At 42.5% G+C, this 16,751-nt stretch overlaps 2 protein-coding genes across 2 annotated transcripts in view; one reads left to right on the top strand and one right to left on the bottom strand.

Annotated features, from left to right (window-relative positions):
• The window catches only part of LOC308090089 (uncharacterized protein), a 56,470-nt gene that overhangs the window by 14,838 nt on the left and 24,881 nt on the right, over nucleotides 1-16,751 (bottom strand). The window contains 2 exon segments of the mRNA XM_080435117.1: nucleotides 1,332-1,473; nucleotides 1,475-2,767. Of these exon segments, the coding sequence (XP_080291243.1) occupies nucleotides 1,332-1,473; nucleotides 1,475-2,757 (1,425 nt within the window). The 5' untranslated portion in view covers nucleotides 2,758-2,767.
• The window catches only part of LOC308089674 (parvalbumin beta-like), a 238,267-nt gene that overhangs the window by 214,268 nt on the left and 7,248 nt on the right, over nucleotides 1-16,751 (top strand). The window lies entirely within an intron of this gene.

Below are 16,751 nucleotides of genomic sequence, written 5' to 3'. Positions count from 1 at the left end.
TTTGGGGCAGAGGTTCTGAATTGGCATCCAGGGAGTGTGTGTGCACAGTTTCGGAGCGACCGGGCCAACGGTGCCGGAGATTAGCTGGTGACAGACGGACACACGGACACACGGACGGACGGACAAGGGGTAGGCCTGGCGGAGACAATAAAGCATCCTGTGAAGCACAGTGCTTTACAGGAAAAGCAAAAATAATTTAAAGGGTCTACACCATGAATTTTAACTTTTCCTTCTGTTTTGTGTGTTTTTGGTCTCCCCTACCTCTCTTCTATCCTCAAAAATACCCCAGTGTGAGCACTCAGGCTTTCACAGCATATCTGGGGTTTTATGTAAATTGGTCTCAAAACAGGCCAACTGATTTGCCCCCGCCCGTGACGTCACATGCGATACCTACTTTGTATAATCCCTCCCGTTTTTCAGTTCCAACATTTTTATTTTTTAACTTTTTATTTTATTATTTTTTAAATTATTATTAAGATTTTTTTACTTTTTCCACACAGAACCAGTAGATAACATGCATACAAACTGGCTCAATAGCGCCACGTGCCAAATAAGGACAATGTGGTATTGCAGGTGAAAGTGCTTTATAAGCCAGAGAGAAGTTAGTTGGAATGAGTATATCTGAGGCTTGATTTAGGCTCAAACCTTTTGAAAAACGTTTGAGGGATATAAACAATATGATATTAAATATATATATATATTTTTAATTAATGGTGTAGATCCTTTAACAACAAAGCAAAAAAGAAAAGCAAAAGCATAAAACAACATTAAAACAATAGCTGTGAATCAGGCAAAACAGTGAAGACGTATGTAATTATGAATGACAACAACAAAAAATAACTAAAAGCAAGAGGTAAACAATAGTTCTTGAGCTGCGTTTACATCTACAGAGGCTGCCTGTCGGTAGAACATATAGTCAGGATCAGGAAGATATTGTGGTGTTGCTTGCCAAAAAGAACAGATCTACAAGCCAACAACACGTTGACAAGTTCTTGGTCTTCCCAGACATGCGTCCACCTTTACAAACCACATTCAAAAACGAACACATGTACCGGACAGCTACAGAGGCCAATCTACCATCATTGTCTCAATAAAACAAAGCACAACTACACACAACTCACAAACCACGCCTCATTTAACTGCAGTGTTAATGAAAGATAGTCTAGGATGAAATAAAGAAAATGTACACTCAAATATATTAAACTGGTGTCCCCCCAAGAGCACCAGCCAGTGAAAGGGTAGAGATGAACTCTGGTCTCCCCATCATAAAAGGAGACCAGACCCTCCTCATAATCCACAAACACTCCCACTTTCTGGATCTCCTCTCTTACAGGGAGGAGGAAATCAGGGTCAGCATGAGCCCAGTACTCATTTCCATTCCTCAACCCTATAGCCCAGTAACCATTGTTGGGACTCAGTATGAATTTCTCTTTCCTGTTGATGGACTCTCTGGCTACTCCTAAAGTCCAGTCAAACCTGAACCTCATAGTAAAACCTTCCTGAGGAGAAGCTTTGTTTTCCTAAGACATTGGCATATTGAGAGAATCTCTTTGTGCTGTCTGGGAGATTCTTCTTTACATTTCCACAATGCACTTGTTTTCCATCCTCAGACAGGATAAAAAGGTGATGTGCTGTATCAGGGTCTAGAGTTACATCCACCTCATATTCCTGGATCCTCCTCAGCTCAGCATCACACAGCTTCTTTTTCATCTCTTGACTGAGTGTCTTCTCCAGCTGAGCCACAGCTGTCCTCACTGTCCCCACATGTGAAGACGGATGGACATTGACCTTTGTCCAGTCCTTGATGGGTCTCCACCCAGTGTTGATGGAAGGGACGTTCTGGAGGAGGTGGAGGTGGTCTTCAGTGTGTGAGATCAGTTTCAGCTCTGAGCTTCTCTTCTTTAACTCGGTGACTTCCTGTTGTAGCTCTTTAATGAAGCCTTCAGCCTGTTTTTCTGTTGTTTTCTGCTTCCCTTCAATCACATCAATGAACTCAGCCTGGCTTCTCTCAATACAGCTGATCAGAGCAGTGAAGACCTGCACACCGTCTACTATCTCTCTGTCCGCATCTTTACTGCTGAGCTCTACTGAGTGTTTGACCTCCTGAATCTTCTCTTGTCTCCCCTGGATCATCTGCTGAACTTCAGCCTCTGTCTTTCCCAGCTCAGCCTTCTTTCCTTCCCATTCTTCTTCCAGAGATACAATGTGATGGGACTTGTGGTCTGACTCAGCGCAGAACTGACAAACACACATGTGGTCAGTCTTACAGAACAGCTCCAGAGGTCTGTCATGTTTCTTACAAATAAAGTCTTCCACGTTCTTTACAGGGTCGATTAGTTTGTGTCGTTTCAACCCTGTGAGTCTCTGATGAGGCTCCAGGTGATTCTCACAGTAGGAGGTCAGACACACCAGGCAGGACTTCAGGGCTTTGAGTTTGGTCTCGGTACAGACGTCACAGGAGACTTCATCTGGTTTAGCAGCCTCTCGGTTGGCGTTGTGATTTATTTTCAGCTGCAGTGACTTCCTAAACCGGTTAGCCATCTCAGAAATGAAAGTATTGACAAAGACTTCTGGTCTCCTATAGAAGGTTTTGTTGCAGAGTGGACACTTACACACATCAGTGCTGTCCCAGTGTGGTGTGATACAGGTTTTGCAGTAGTTGTGTCCACATGGAGTGGTGACCGGATCAGTGAACACATCCAGACAGATAGAACACAGGAACTGATCTTCAGACTGGACAATGCTGGCTGACGCCATTTTCTACACACTGAGAATAAAAGTGAAAGTATCAGCAGTCGTTCTTGAATGCTACTTCTCATAGCTTGATAGTTATTAATAGGATTGTATTGGAATAGAGCACAATAATGTTGAACGATGTTCTATACATGAGAAAAACATGTTTGGATACAGTTTCATATACCTTATATTTTTGTCTTTTTGTGAATAATATCTTATCTGCTGTACTCACCTGTCTTTAAGTGGTCAGTGCTTCTGTTAAAGTCCTGTTGAAGGTTTTGTAGAGCGTGAGCCCTCTCACCAAACTGTTGAAGGTTTTGTAGAGAGTGTGAGCGCTGCCACCAAACTTCACTTCGTTTACTTTCAGTTTAGACTTTGGACTCCTCCTTGCACAATAGCTGTTGAGTACAATCAAAACATAGAGCTATTTAACACTTATTTTAACCAAAGAAAATCACTTACCCTCTAAAACTTCTACTCCACTACATCTCAGAGGCAAATATTTTACTTTTACTCCACTATAATTATTTTAAAACTTTAGTTAGTTACTTTATAGATTTTGATTATTATTACAAAATCACTACAGACCTATATATACTTTGTCAATTTGAAAATAGCCAATCTACAAGCTCACAGCGTGTCGCTTTGCGACACGTTGTGAGCTTTTAGATCTGCTATTTTTAATGGATTTTTATACATTTGAAAACTTGTGAAATGGTACCCTCTGCACAATGACTACTTTTACTTTTGGTACTTTTAAGTATATTTTGATGCCAATAGTTTTGTACTTTTACTCAAGTAAATTTTGATACCGAATACCGAACTTGTACTTAACAGTAACAGACTATTTCTACAATAGGCTATTGACAATTTTACTTAAGTAAAAAATATGATTACTTCTTCCATCACTACAATTCAATTCAGTTCAATGTGATCGTGTCCTTACCTTGTCCTGATGAATCCTCGTCTGTAGCAAATAGCAATGCCAATCTATTTGAATGGAATGCAGTTTAAATGTAATTGTTGAATGTCTTACAGTTGCAGTAAGTCACACAGTGTCAGCTTGGAGCGGTTACTATATACTGACATAACATGTGTTTTATGTCCAGCTTATATACAGCTGGGAGGAGACACAGAGATAGAGAAGTGTGCCTGATAGCATTGGCCAGCCTCAACAAAGCCAATCAAACAAATGATTGGATCCTTTGATCACAAGTTGTGTCCCTGTCATTGTCATGGACGAGGATGCCGTTGTAAACTGATTGATGATTGGATAATTTGATGATGGTGCCATTGTAAACTGATTGAATCATCACATTCATTTGTGTCTATATGTGTCATAAAACTGATGATAGGTTCTTGGTTTCCCCATGATCTGTTATATTTGTATTTATTTTCTTTTTTAAACGATTTTTTTGTGCTTTCATGCCTTTATTTGACAGGACAGTAGCAAGGTTATACTAGTTTGGGATTTTTCATTATAGTTTAGTTTTAGTTAGTTTTGACAATTCTTTTTCTAATTCAGTTAGTTTTAGTTTGTTTTTAGAGCGGGTTTGCTAGTTTTTATTTAGCTTCTATTTTTGTGAGAACACTAGTTTTAGTGTTAGTTTTTGTTTTTTTCATACTTTGGGTTATTTTTCAGGTGCAGGATTCAAAAAGGTCAGAGTAAGTATGTGTAATAAAAACTAAACAAAAGATACCCTTTAAAAATATATATATATTCAGTTACTGTTGGACAATCAACAATCCACACAACTATAACAGTCCACAAGATAGCAGCCTTAAGTGCAAAATGTACTGCGCCTGCGGCCTGCTACAAATCAAAATAGCCATACAATATAAGAACATTAACCCTTTCATTATGAGACACCAGGTGTCTCAGGTTTCTGGGTGCTCAGAGAGACTGCCTTGTCAAGGTACTCGCTATCAGTGGTGGGAAAAGTACTCACATTTGTTACTTAAGTAAAAGTATCAATACTGCAATGTAGAAATACTCTGTTACAACTTGTAACAGAAGTAAAAGTCCGGAATTCAAAATTTACTTGAGTAAAAGTACAAAGGTTAGAATATCCCAATTAACAAGTTTTCAAAATGTATAAAAGGTATAAAAATCTTTTGAAAAAAGCAGATCCACAAGCTCAAAATGCTTCGCATCGCGGCATCGCCTATGTAGGGCTGAAGTGGGTATAATGTATGTTTTGTAATAATAATCAAAATACCTACGAAGTAACAAGTAACTAAAGTTTTCAAATAATTTTAGTGGAGTAAAAGTGCAATATTTACCTCTGACAGTTGTAGTAAAAGTAGGCCTACTGAAAATTAGAAATACTCCAGTAAAGTAAAAGCAAAGATGGTTAATATAGGAAGATACACAATCTCCATTGGAGCCACTAGAAGCGAAATAGTACACAAATCCTACAAATGGTCTCCTAAGTAGGCGTGGTTTGCATCTCCCCCTACCATCCCACCACCCTCCCCCCCCCTCTCCCTGTCTGCCAATGTCATGTGGATGTGCATTTGTGTATTTTCTTCATTAAAGAAAATAAATGCTTTATATGTGTGAAAGTGCACTGTTATTGGCAAAGATGCTTTTAAAGAAACCCATAAAATTCCCACCACAAACTCACACGTATTATTCAGTCTTATGCTAGATGTGCTCCTGTTTTGCTCAACATTGTAACAGGTCCTTTTATTTATAAGGTATATATTTTACCACTATAGAATATAATGTGTTTAGCATGAATGTTTAGCAAAATGTCATGATTCCCAAATCATACCCCATCAACCAAGACAGTAAATAATGGAAAATTATATTATTGAGCATTGGAACACACATTTAATTTCATTTTTGAAATGTCCATAATGATTTCACGTAGGCCTACTACATTCACATATAGAATCTCAGTTTATCAGTTTTTAGAACATCTTATGGGGACAGAGCATAGAGTTCAAATCTAATATAATAATACAATATAACATAAGGGACAGACAGAGCCCTCTATGTCTCGTCCGTCAGACTGCAGATGGACTCTTCAGATATCTTCCCAAATCTCGCGAGAGTGTGTTGCTGGGATAGAGAAAAGTCGATAACAAAGTTGATTTTCCCCTCATTTGTGTCTCTAAAAAAACTATTTTAGTATGAAAATATTGTACATATTGTGTGTCTTGTGACGATTTGGTCCAATATTTAGTTCAGTGACCATGGAGCTAAAGAATGATTCAGAAGCTGTGTTCACGTTCACTCTTCCATTCGAATCAATGGACTCCAACTTGCTTCCTGTCTCCTAAAAAGGTGTCCACCTACGTCACGCAGAAACGGGAAGTAAACCGGAGAATGCGACTCTTGCTATTTCCCTCTTGGGTAAAAGTAGCTCAAATTGTACTTAATAATAATAATAATAATAATACATACCATTTATATAGCGCTTTTCTAGATACTCAAAGTCGCTTAAGTAAAATTAAGGCCTAGATCACTGATGTATTACCTTGTGTTTTCCTTGCTTACTGTAAATCGCTCTGGATTAAGAGCATCTGCTAAATGCCTACATTGTGATTGTAATTGTATAAGAATACAGTATTACAACATTTATGTATATATAACAATGCATTGTATTAAATGCTGTGTATCTGATACAATAAAGTGAAATTGCGGTCATGAATGCTGACATGTAACAAGAGTTTAGCTTACTCTAGATGGAGCAGTAATTGCTATACTGGGTTTCAACTATTGTCAATGTGAATAATGTCAGGAATGGCAAGATGATATGAATGCAAAGGTAAACATAGCGGTGTAAAGTAATTAAGTAAATGTACTCAAATACTGTTCTTAAGTACAATTTTGAGATATTTTTTACTTTAATGGAGTATTTCTAATTTGCAATACTTTTACTACTTCTACTACACTACATCTCTGAGGCAAATATTGTACTTTTACTCTACTATATTTATTTTAGTTGCTAGTTACTTTATTTATTTTGATTGTTATTACAAAACATACGGTCACGGGCAGACAATGATCAGGGACATGGCACACAGTTGACTAAACAGCTGCTTCCAAATTAACCACCATCCAGCCGGCTTGGAAGTGTGGGTCAAGTTGTGTCATTGTTTTATCACTGATACTGTAAAATGCATTGCTGAAGTGTACTACTACTCATGGTTTTAAATATGTTTATTTATTGAACTGAAGTTTAACTGATTGTGTGGGTCACCTCTCTCCCCTCTGCAGTGGCAATCCTGTTGATTAGGAAGGTGCCAAGTGCTGCAGAGGAGGAGGGATGTTTGGTTCAACTTGGACAATCTTATTTAAAAAGAGACTATAGTTTGTGTAGGAATGGGCGCCCTGAAATTCATGTGAAGTCGATGGTAAAACCTTCAGTAATTGTGTGTTAACTCATAGGCCTGGTGTTTGCTTGTTGTGAGTTAATTGAATTGCCAATTGCTGTTACTGTATGTGTTTTGGTATGTCTCACTCCCTATAAAAGCCTGCAGGTTGAGAGCACAGGGAACAGCCTGAGTGAGAGCTGCCAGGGCCCTTTGGAAAGTAAGGTTTATATAGCCTGTTTCAGCTGCTCATCTGTGTAGGTGTTGTTCCTTAGTGTTGTCTGCAAGTGTGTTTATGTACAACTGTTATTTTGGCCAGTCTTATTTTTCGTCTTCGTCTTTGCTGATGCAGCACTGTATTATAGTCTGCACTGGACTTCTAGTGCTGGAAAGGTGAATAAAAAACCCTACAGTGCATTATTGGACTCTCTGGTTGTCTTTTTGGAGCCTTGATCGTTCGGCCAACCCTCACAAATGGTATTGAACATTTTATATACTGAAGAAAGTAAAAATAGCTAAAAATAAAGTACATGTATTAAAGTTACTTTACACCACTGCTTAATAGTTATAGACAAATGCCACTAGAGGGCAGCACACCACTGTGCTCACTCACTTAACTCTTCAAGTCACTGTATCTGTTCTGGATGCAGGTCAGACTCAGGATACATTACAGTGATGCTGTTGGGATTCAAGCCTATAGGGGGCATAGCAGTTGAGCCACAGATAGAAAACCCATATGTTTTTCCCCCATAGAGATTTCAGAAAATATTCATATAAATTATTTTAAGCCTGAAACTAAAGCCATCCATGACCATAAAACATTTGAATATTTAATTATATTACATACTATATTTAATAAATACCCTTTTTTTTATTCACAGGATGGGTGGCTTGGTTCCAGGCTTAAAATAAATGATACAAATATTTTCTGAAATATCTATGGGAACAATTAATGGGTTTTCTATCTGTGGCACCACACAATGGCCACCACTGCTATGCCCTATAGGTTACGAACACTTCCTAATCCTGCTTTTAAAAACGTGTGGTTTGGGGCTGTTCATCTCTGAAGTGAACACATACAAATGACAAACACCACCCACCAGGCCTACCCTCACTACCCTCCGCTCCCTCTCCTCTCCTTTTCCTTTTAGTAATGTGTTGACGTAGGGTAATGCTTAAGCCTGATTTATAAAACAACTTGTAAAGTGCGCTCCTCTGAGCGCAGATCTCCACTAAGCCTGGTGAATGAATGAATTCATTTTCATTTACATGTCTTGTCATAAGACCCATCCCTTTACGGGATTATAAAATACCCCAAAACATCAATAAACATTAAACAATATCACATTCACTTCTTGGAAACACTAAACGGCACAAATAAAAATGAAAATATTCGGTAAATATCCAAAAACTAAACTAAATGCATTACATAACATATGCTTTCTTTGTCCGTTTGTCCCATGCTTTCTCTAAATATTCTGCAAGTGTGAATATCTTATTTAAAAAATCCATGCAAGTCTCTCTGCGTCACTTAACCAAATCAAATCTAGGTTTTTACACCTAACTATGTTTTGATGCAGCTTGTGATATAAGGGGCAGTAGAACATAAAGTGGAACTCATTCTTAATATCATTTATGTCACAGTAAGTGCAAATCCGCTCTTCTTCTATTACTCCTCTGTACCTGGTTTCCTCCTCATAGGGTCAGTGGTGCGATCCAGACGTTAAGTTAACTAATTTATATTTGATCTATATCAATATAGGTTTATCACAAAACTGTTAGGATTTAGAAGGCATTTCGTTGCTGTCGGGCAGAAACCTCTTATAGTCTGGTTCCTTATGCTTAGATTTACAATGTTGTCGGATTTTTTTGAAGATTTGCAAAACTATACATTTTTGGAAAGGTTATTGTCTAAGGAATCAGAAAATCTATGTTTGCATTTGCCCAGATGTGTATATGGTGGCCATATTGGCAATTACAAAATGGCCACCCTAAAATGTACGTTTTTTAATATCTCTGCCTCTAAATAAGCTGGAACATTGATTTTAACTCTTAAACCTACATTTTCAGTGTCGAGGAATCCAATGGTGGTAATTATAAATCTACAAAACTTTACAATATTAACCCTTAGATGCATGACTGAGTCCAAAATGACCAGATGTGGTTGTTTTCTTGCAATATCTTTGTAATTAAAAAACATTTATCAATTCATATTGAAGATTTGCAAAACTATACATTTTTGGAAAGGTTATTGTCTAAGGAATCATAAAATCAATGTTTGCATTTGCCCAGATGTCTGTGGCCATATTGGAATTGACAAAATGGCCGCCGTAAAATGTATGTCTTGTAATATCTTGGCTTCTAAATAAGATGGAACATTGTTTTTAATGGCTAAACCTACATTTTCAGGGTCAAGGAATCCAATGGTGCAAGTTATCATTTCATTTTTTGTATCATCCCATTGACATAATCCATCATATGGGTAAAAACAGCACAGCCCAAGCAGTCAGTCAGATACTAACTCAGTGTTCTTTTTATTTATTTTAACTGTGAACTTTGGATGTTTGTGTAACCATCTTAAACATCATGACATGTGTAATCTTAGACAGTCTCTATGCATCATCATAATCATCATCATCATCACTTTCGTGCGTCACAGCTTGGGAATCGTCATCGTTCTGACACTGGCTGCTGCAATGACACATTTCAGTACAGGCTATGCAGGAACATCTGCCAGAAGAACAGTCAGATTTACACTTGCATTGAACCATCTCAAGGATGGCCTTTTGGGCTGGGAGGACCTCTGTGGTCGTTGGTTTCAGCATGCCATCCAAGTGTTTGAAGTACCCATTTTGCAGGGGATGCAGCTGTGGATCCTGCATATTAATGGCTGCTTGTGCCCATGCCCTTGTTTGGACATGGATTCTCAAGATGTGCTGCTTCAGAGCTCCAGGTGTTGGAGGGAGCTTGTCACTGATCTGACTGACTATCTTGATACCAAAACACTAGAGTACAACAGGGGATCCTCCAAGCTGATCATCACGTCTGCTTCTAGATACACTAGGAGCAACAAAGACCTGGTCTTTGAAGAAAATAACCACGAAGAAGCAGACACACTGCTGATCCACCAGGCTTTGCTGGCTTCACAGCGAAACCCACCTGATGCACAGTTGGTATTTTTCTCCCCAGATACAGACGTTTTAGTGCTAGTCACAGCAAACTACGACCTCCTGCTGATGAACACGTCCATTTCTATGGCCTCTGGTGTTGTGCAGATTGAAGATTGTGGCGAGCTCTAGGTAAAGAAAGAGCAAAGGCTTTGCCAGCCTTCCATGCATTCACTGGGGCCGACAACACAGGGAGGTTCTCCCGTATAAGCAAGGCAACCTGGCTGCAGGTCTACCTCAAAACGGATGGAGATATTATCAAAGCTCTGCAGATGCTTTTGGATGAAGCAGAAGTGACAGAAGGAATGCTGTCAACACTGGAGTCCTTTGTATGTGCAGCTTACTCACCCAAGGGTATCAACATCAAGACAATCCCTGAACTGCGATGGCATCTGTTCTGCAAGCACAGGGCAGAAAGTGACAAGCTCCCTCCAACACCTGGAGCTCTGAAACAGCACATTTTGAGAGTCCATGTCCAAACAAGGGCATGGGCACAAGCAGCCATTGCTCTGCAGGATCCACAGCTGGATCCCCTGCAAAATGGGTACTTCAAACACTCGGGTGGCATGTTGAAACCAACGACCACAGAGGTCCTCCCAGCTCCAAAGGCCATCCTTGAGATGGTTCAATGCAAGTGCAAATCAGACTGTTCTTCTGGCAGATGTTCCTGCAAAGCTAAGGACTTAGCCTGTACTGAAATGTGTCAGTGCAGCAGCCAGTGCCAGAACGATGATGATTCCCAAGCTGTGATGCACGAAAGTGATGATGATGATGATGATGATGATGATGATGATGATGATGATGATGATGATGATGGATAGAGACTGTCTAAGATTACACATGTCATGATGTTTAAGATGGTTACACAAACATCCAAAGTTCACAGTTAAAATAAATAAAAAGAACACTGAGTTAGTATCTGACTGACTGCCTGGGCTGTGCTGTTCTACTTCATTCCTACTGACCGCCAGAGGCAGTGTTTTCAACACCTGGATATCCATCACGCGCTCGCGTATGGGTCGAATATTAATACCAACAAAGTCACTCGTGACCTGTGTGCACGCACGCCACCTATATAGGTGCAGGGCACACAGCGTTCATCCTCTTTCATCTTTTCGCCTCCAGAGCGTAGGTCGATAACTTGCAGCTACGCGTGAAGTTTCGTAACCAACAGGTTGGAGCTACGGTTTACCGTCCTCCAGAGACTGTGTAGTCTGCTACCATGGAATTACGCTCTCGGAAAGGAACAAGGAAGGAAGGAGGAAAAAAAAGGGAAAAAGCATGCGACGGTGAATGGAGTTAGCGGTTGCTTGCTAGCATTGCAGCTAACGACAATAACACCGTGAGCTTTCCCCGCACCACCATTGTGGTTGAACTATGGAGCCATAGCTGTACATTGGCGACGGTGAGTGCATGTATTGTGCTGTTTACAGACAAATAAAGTGAAAGAGGGGAAAGTATTCAGCGTTGAGAATGTATCCCATTCTGCCGCTTTGAGAAGACCGTGACAAAACCGGATTGCCTGATTAATGCGTGCTTCACTGGCCGTCTCTCTCTCACTTGTAAACAAACATTAGCCGTGTTGCGCACGGCTGAAGTGATTGAGATCCAACGTCCCATAGCCTGAAGGGATGGGACCTTCTGATTGGTTTAGAGTCGGTTGAGCCGACGTTTCAGACTGAACCTTCAAAATAAAATGATAGAAAATGTCACTGCAGTGCGCCGTTAATGTGTCTCATAGAAGGTGTTCTTTCGCCACGAGGAGACGACCAAAGCGTTAATGAGCGCAGTGGCAGAGAACTGGGCTCCATTAAAGTATAAATACCTCGAAATTGTACTTAAGTACAGTACTGAGTACATGTACTTAGTTACTTTACACCACTGTATGAGCGCTTCTCTGAAGGTTTTTGCTGGAAGTGGTTCTCACTCTGACGCAGACATTCTATCTACCAGACATATGGCGCTTGTTAGCTTGATTGCTATCCAATGGCTCAGTCAGTACACTGTCTACCTGCAAGTCTGTAGGTCCCTGGTTCAAACCCCAATTTAACCAGTCCAAATATAATTTAGCTGCAGCTAATAAAGGACATCCATAGTGTGCTTCATTTCGTTATTGGACGATATACTGTGTACCTGTTACTACATGTACTTGGTGTCGCGCTATGAGCTTGTAGATCTGCTATTTTTGAATAGCCCAAAGTATAAAATAATGCTTTTTAGCGAAAAAAAAAAAAAAAAAAGACACAGTTCCAGGTCTTAATGGGATAAAAGAGGTCTCGCTGATCAATGACAGCGGAAGCAGCATATATGCCAATACTGCCACTGTGTGTGCTTAACCTCACAGTTTGAGTGTGTATCATAGCTTGAGTGTGACTCGCTGCTGCTATTCAGGTTATACTGCTTGGTGCTTGGTAGTAAAATGAAATTATAATACTGGTATGGTTCAAGTGGGTCTTGCTTTGCCATCACTTGGTTATCATACTGTGGGTACTTGACACATGACTTGACACAGTGGCTTGAGTGGTTCTCGCTCCTTGCCACGACGAAGTTACATATTAGTAACATGGTACTCTGGGTACTGATAATCAATAAGCTTTGTTTATTGGCAATGGATCCCCATTAGCTGCGGTAAAAGGGAAACCAGCAGCTATTCTTCCCGGGGTCTAAGACAACGGAATACATTAACAAGTACATATGTACTTGACGCTGTAGCTTGAACGATTCTCTCTCTTTTGCTATGGCTACGTTATCAATAGCACTAAGTGTATCTCACTCTACTGCTGTTACCCACTAATACTGTGTGTACCCGGTACTCACTACTGCTATTCAACATATGCAGTATACTGTGAATACTGATATCGTAGCTTGAGAGTATGTCGCTCTGCTGCTATCCAGATAATACTATGTGCTTGGTAGTGCAATATTCTTAAATAATTCTATATGACGATTGAAGTGTGTTTCGCTTTGCCACTTCTTGACTATCATACTGTGTCCTTGACACTGTAGCCTGAATGATTCTCGCTTTCGCTACGGCTACGTCATCAGTAGTATTGAGTGTCTCACTCTGTTGCTGTTACCCATGGATTATTGCAACAATTGCTGGTCCCCTCTGGTCCCAGAAGGGAAGGTCCATTACTTGCGCCAGTCATGTCCTGACTATGGTGCCTGACACAGGCTATGGCTGTGAATGTTTGGCTAATTGCAGCGGCATACTGCTGGCAGAAAGGTCGACTGGGTTGGCCTGGTTGAGGCGGATTTGCCTTCCACAGGGATGCTAGCATTGAGCCCTCGGGACGCTTTCTCAGCTAGAGGAATTGTCATGATAACGAACTCTTGGCCACTGAATTGAAAGCAGTACATGGAAGTACAAATTCACAGTACAAGGTCTACTAAATTGGAAAACTCATTAAGCACTGAGCTTGTTAAGATGAGATCCCCATGCACACAAATCATGATGAGGCTGGACAGGGAAAAAGGAAACAAGAAATAATGACTGACAGTCATGTTATACCAGCTGCATGCTGTATTTTGCATTTGTAAGCGCCACTGCGGTGTGCCCCCCAATGGAATATACCCCTAGCATTGGGAGTGTGTCTCGCTCCGCTGCTGCTGGTCGCTCCACTACTGCTTGTCAATGGACGAAAGAAGGGAAAAGGATCAGCAATATAGCGTTGAGAGTGCATCTCGCTCTGCCGCTTTTGAGGGACCACGCCACTGCGGCGTGCGCCCACTGGAATATACCGCTAGCATTGGGAGTGTGTCTCGCTCCGCTGCTGCTGGTAGCTCCACTACTGCTTGTCAATGGACGAAAGAAGGGAAAAGGATTAGCGTTGAGAGTGCATCTCGCTCTGCCGCTTTGAGAAACCATGGCGGGCGCACCGCCCTTATAGCGTAAGCATTAGGAGTGTGTCTCGCTCCGCTACTGCTTGTCGCTGGACGAAAGGAGTGGAAAGTATTAGCGTTGAGAGTGTGTCTCGCTCTGCCGCTTTTGGAGGTACCACGCCACTGCGGCGTGCGCCCACTGGAATATACCGCTGGCATTGGGAGTGTGTCTCGCTCCGCTGCTGCTGGTCGCTGGCCAGAGGAAAAGGAAAGGAACCACGTGCGGCCCACCGTAACGTAGCTTCAGCATAGTAAGTGTGTCCCACTCCGCTATTGCTTGTCGCTGGACGAAAGGAAAAAGGGGTCAGCGTTGAGAATGTATCCCATTCTGCCGCTTTGAGGAACCACGTGCGGACCACCGCAACATAGCTTCAGCATAGTAAGTGTGTCCCACTCCGCTACTGCTTGTCGCTGGACGAAAGCGTTGAGAGTACATAGCCCAGCTGGCCATATAACGGCTTGGCCTAGCCCTAGATGGATGCGTCCAACAACTATCGTCATTGTACACCCTTGGTGCCGTACATCATGAGATTTGGCATGTGGGCCAGTTCCAGAACCTCTTACCAAGGACTTGTCAGCCATGGGGAGTACAGCCCAATATGGCTAGACCTAAGGCTGGTGGTTGATGCCAACATTGCTTACTTTACTTACATTACCTTACTGTAAGTCGATCCGGATTAAGAGCGCCTGCTAAACGCCTAAACGGTAAACTGTGAGCATTGCTTCTCTGGTGGTGTCACTAGATGAAGCTGTCGAGCTGGATGACCGTTGCTCATGGCCACAGTGTTAGTCTCTGATCTGCTAACTAGAGCCATGCCACAGCGGCTGGAATGTGACGTATTGGACATTCCCTTGACTACCTCGCCCTGGCCCTCCGGCATGCGAGTGTTGATGCGCAGACACAGCGCCTATACAGCGCCTATCCAGCGCCTATCCAGCGCCTATCCAGCGCCTATACAGCGCCTGTCACTCTAGGCGTTTGCTTGCATGATTAGAGAATTGGCACTATCTACTTTGGTAGTGAGCCAGAGCCTCTGGGTGTCCCGGGTTCGACGCCAGGCCAGAAGTGGGTCGATGTGTGTCCCTGTCTGAGCCCCTAATTGCCCCATGAGCGCCGGGGAATGGCTGCTCACTGCTCCTAGTAGTTCTAGGATGGGTAAATAAATACAGCGGACAAATTTCACGCATGTACAAATGTGCATATATATTTGTGGCTTGGGCCTCGAACCCCAAGACTGCAACAGAATGATGAGGGTCTCCAGCCAGTGTCGCTAATGCACTGGACCTGCGTGCAGTGCACCTGGCCCTCAGGATGTTTATGCCGTGTTCAATAACACAATATGTCAACAGTCTGCCTTCTGGGGCGCTTGACCCAGTCAGTCTCTGCAGGAGGCTTGGAAGCTCCTTTCGTGGACCTTGCCTCATCTTGCAAATTTCATAGCAATGCGCTTGTTGGGTGTACAGTCCAGGCTGCGGACTTGTTTCCCACTGGAAGCCTCTTGGATCCGATAGCAGTTCGGATCACGTGCATAGGTATGGCAGAGCGGTAGTACCGTTAGCCTTGAGGGCATAACGCGTTCTTGACTGTAGGTCTCCCTTCCGGGACAGACCAGTCCGTTAGGGCAAGATGCTTTGGCCTACTGCAGCTTCTCAATGAAGTGCCTTGGCCTCTCCACAGAGACAAGATCTCCTGTCACAGTTAGGGGGGGAGGTGCATGGGGCATCCTCACTCCTAACCTTCGGCTGCGTCATTGACCACTGAAATTCAAAACTATTGTCCAAAAATTACTGGATTTTTGTGCATCGTACACCAGGGCGTTGCACGCCAGCGAGTGTAGACTGTGCTCTAGTCGGGACAAGGGCCACTGCATAGGTTGGAGCGTTGCTCTGTGCTTATGCTGCCCTAGATATCTGCGGATGATGTTAGATAGAGGGTTCAGCCTCTCTACCATTGAGATGCTCTCCGCGTGTGGCCCCCACAGGTTGCATGGGTGCCTTCATGATGCTTGCCTGTGGTATTGGAAGCTTTGTCCCCAGCCGGTACATCGGGCTGCTCTCAGATGACTATATGCTAGTACTCTTTGTCCTCACTGCTCCATCTGCAAAAGTGAGTAGATGGGCTTCATGCCCTGGCCATTGCCAGAGACTGTTAAAGTGGGATTCCGATGGGTCTGGTTTACCATATGGCCGACCCCTCCTTACGTCCTCAGAGGCTTTCTGCATTTCACGTCAGCTAGCCTATTGATTTGTTAGTTTGCTCCTCAACCAGAGGTGGAGCAACTGCATTCTAGTACCTGCCTATTGTGTCCCGTCCGGGCTCTGTGGCAGCACATAGCTGTGATGGCTGGAGTTTGGTTGTATTTGTCTGTGAGGAAGGGCACAGCTGTGCCTTGGCTTAATGGAGACTTTCATTGCTGCGTTCAGGCAAATGTACGTCTTCAGGGGGCCTCTAGGTTCCCCCAAGGCCTTTCTTGACCGCGGGTGTTGCCAGAGCCTCTCCCTCAGTGATACAGGCTTGGAGCAGGCCAGGAGATGCAGTCGAATGGGCTTCATCTTTCATGGGCTTTTGCCCGCTCCTATATATAGTCAACCTGGCCGTCTCGCATCCTGTGGCGACGGCTGTGGTGTTGTCTGTTTATTCTA

This window comes from Gymnoscopelus braueri, assembly GCF_963280865.1.
Source record: "Gymnoscopelus braueri genome assembly, chromosome: 8".
Classification (NCBI taxonomy): Eukaryota; Metazoa; Chordata; class Actinopteri; order Myctophiformes; family Myctophidae; genus Gymnoscopelus; species Gymnoscopelus braueri.
The sequence above is the reverse complement of the archived record's forward strand: the minus strand, read 5'-3'. Positions and strand labels throughout refer to the sequence as shown.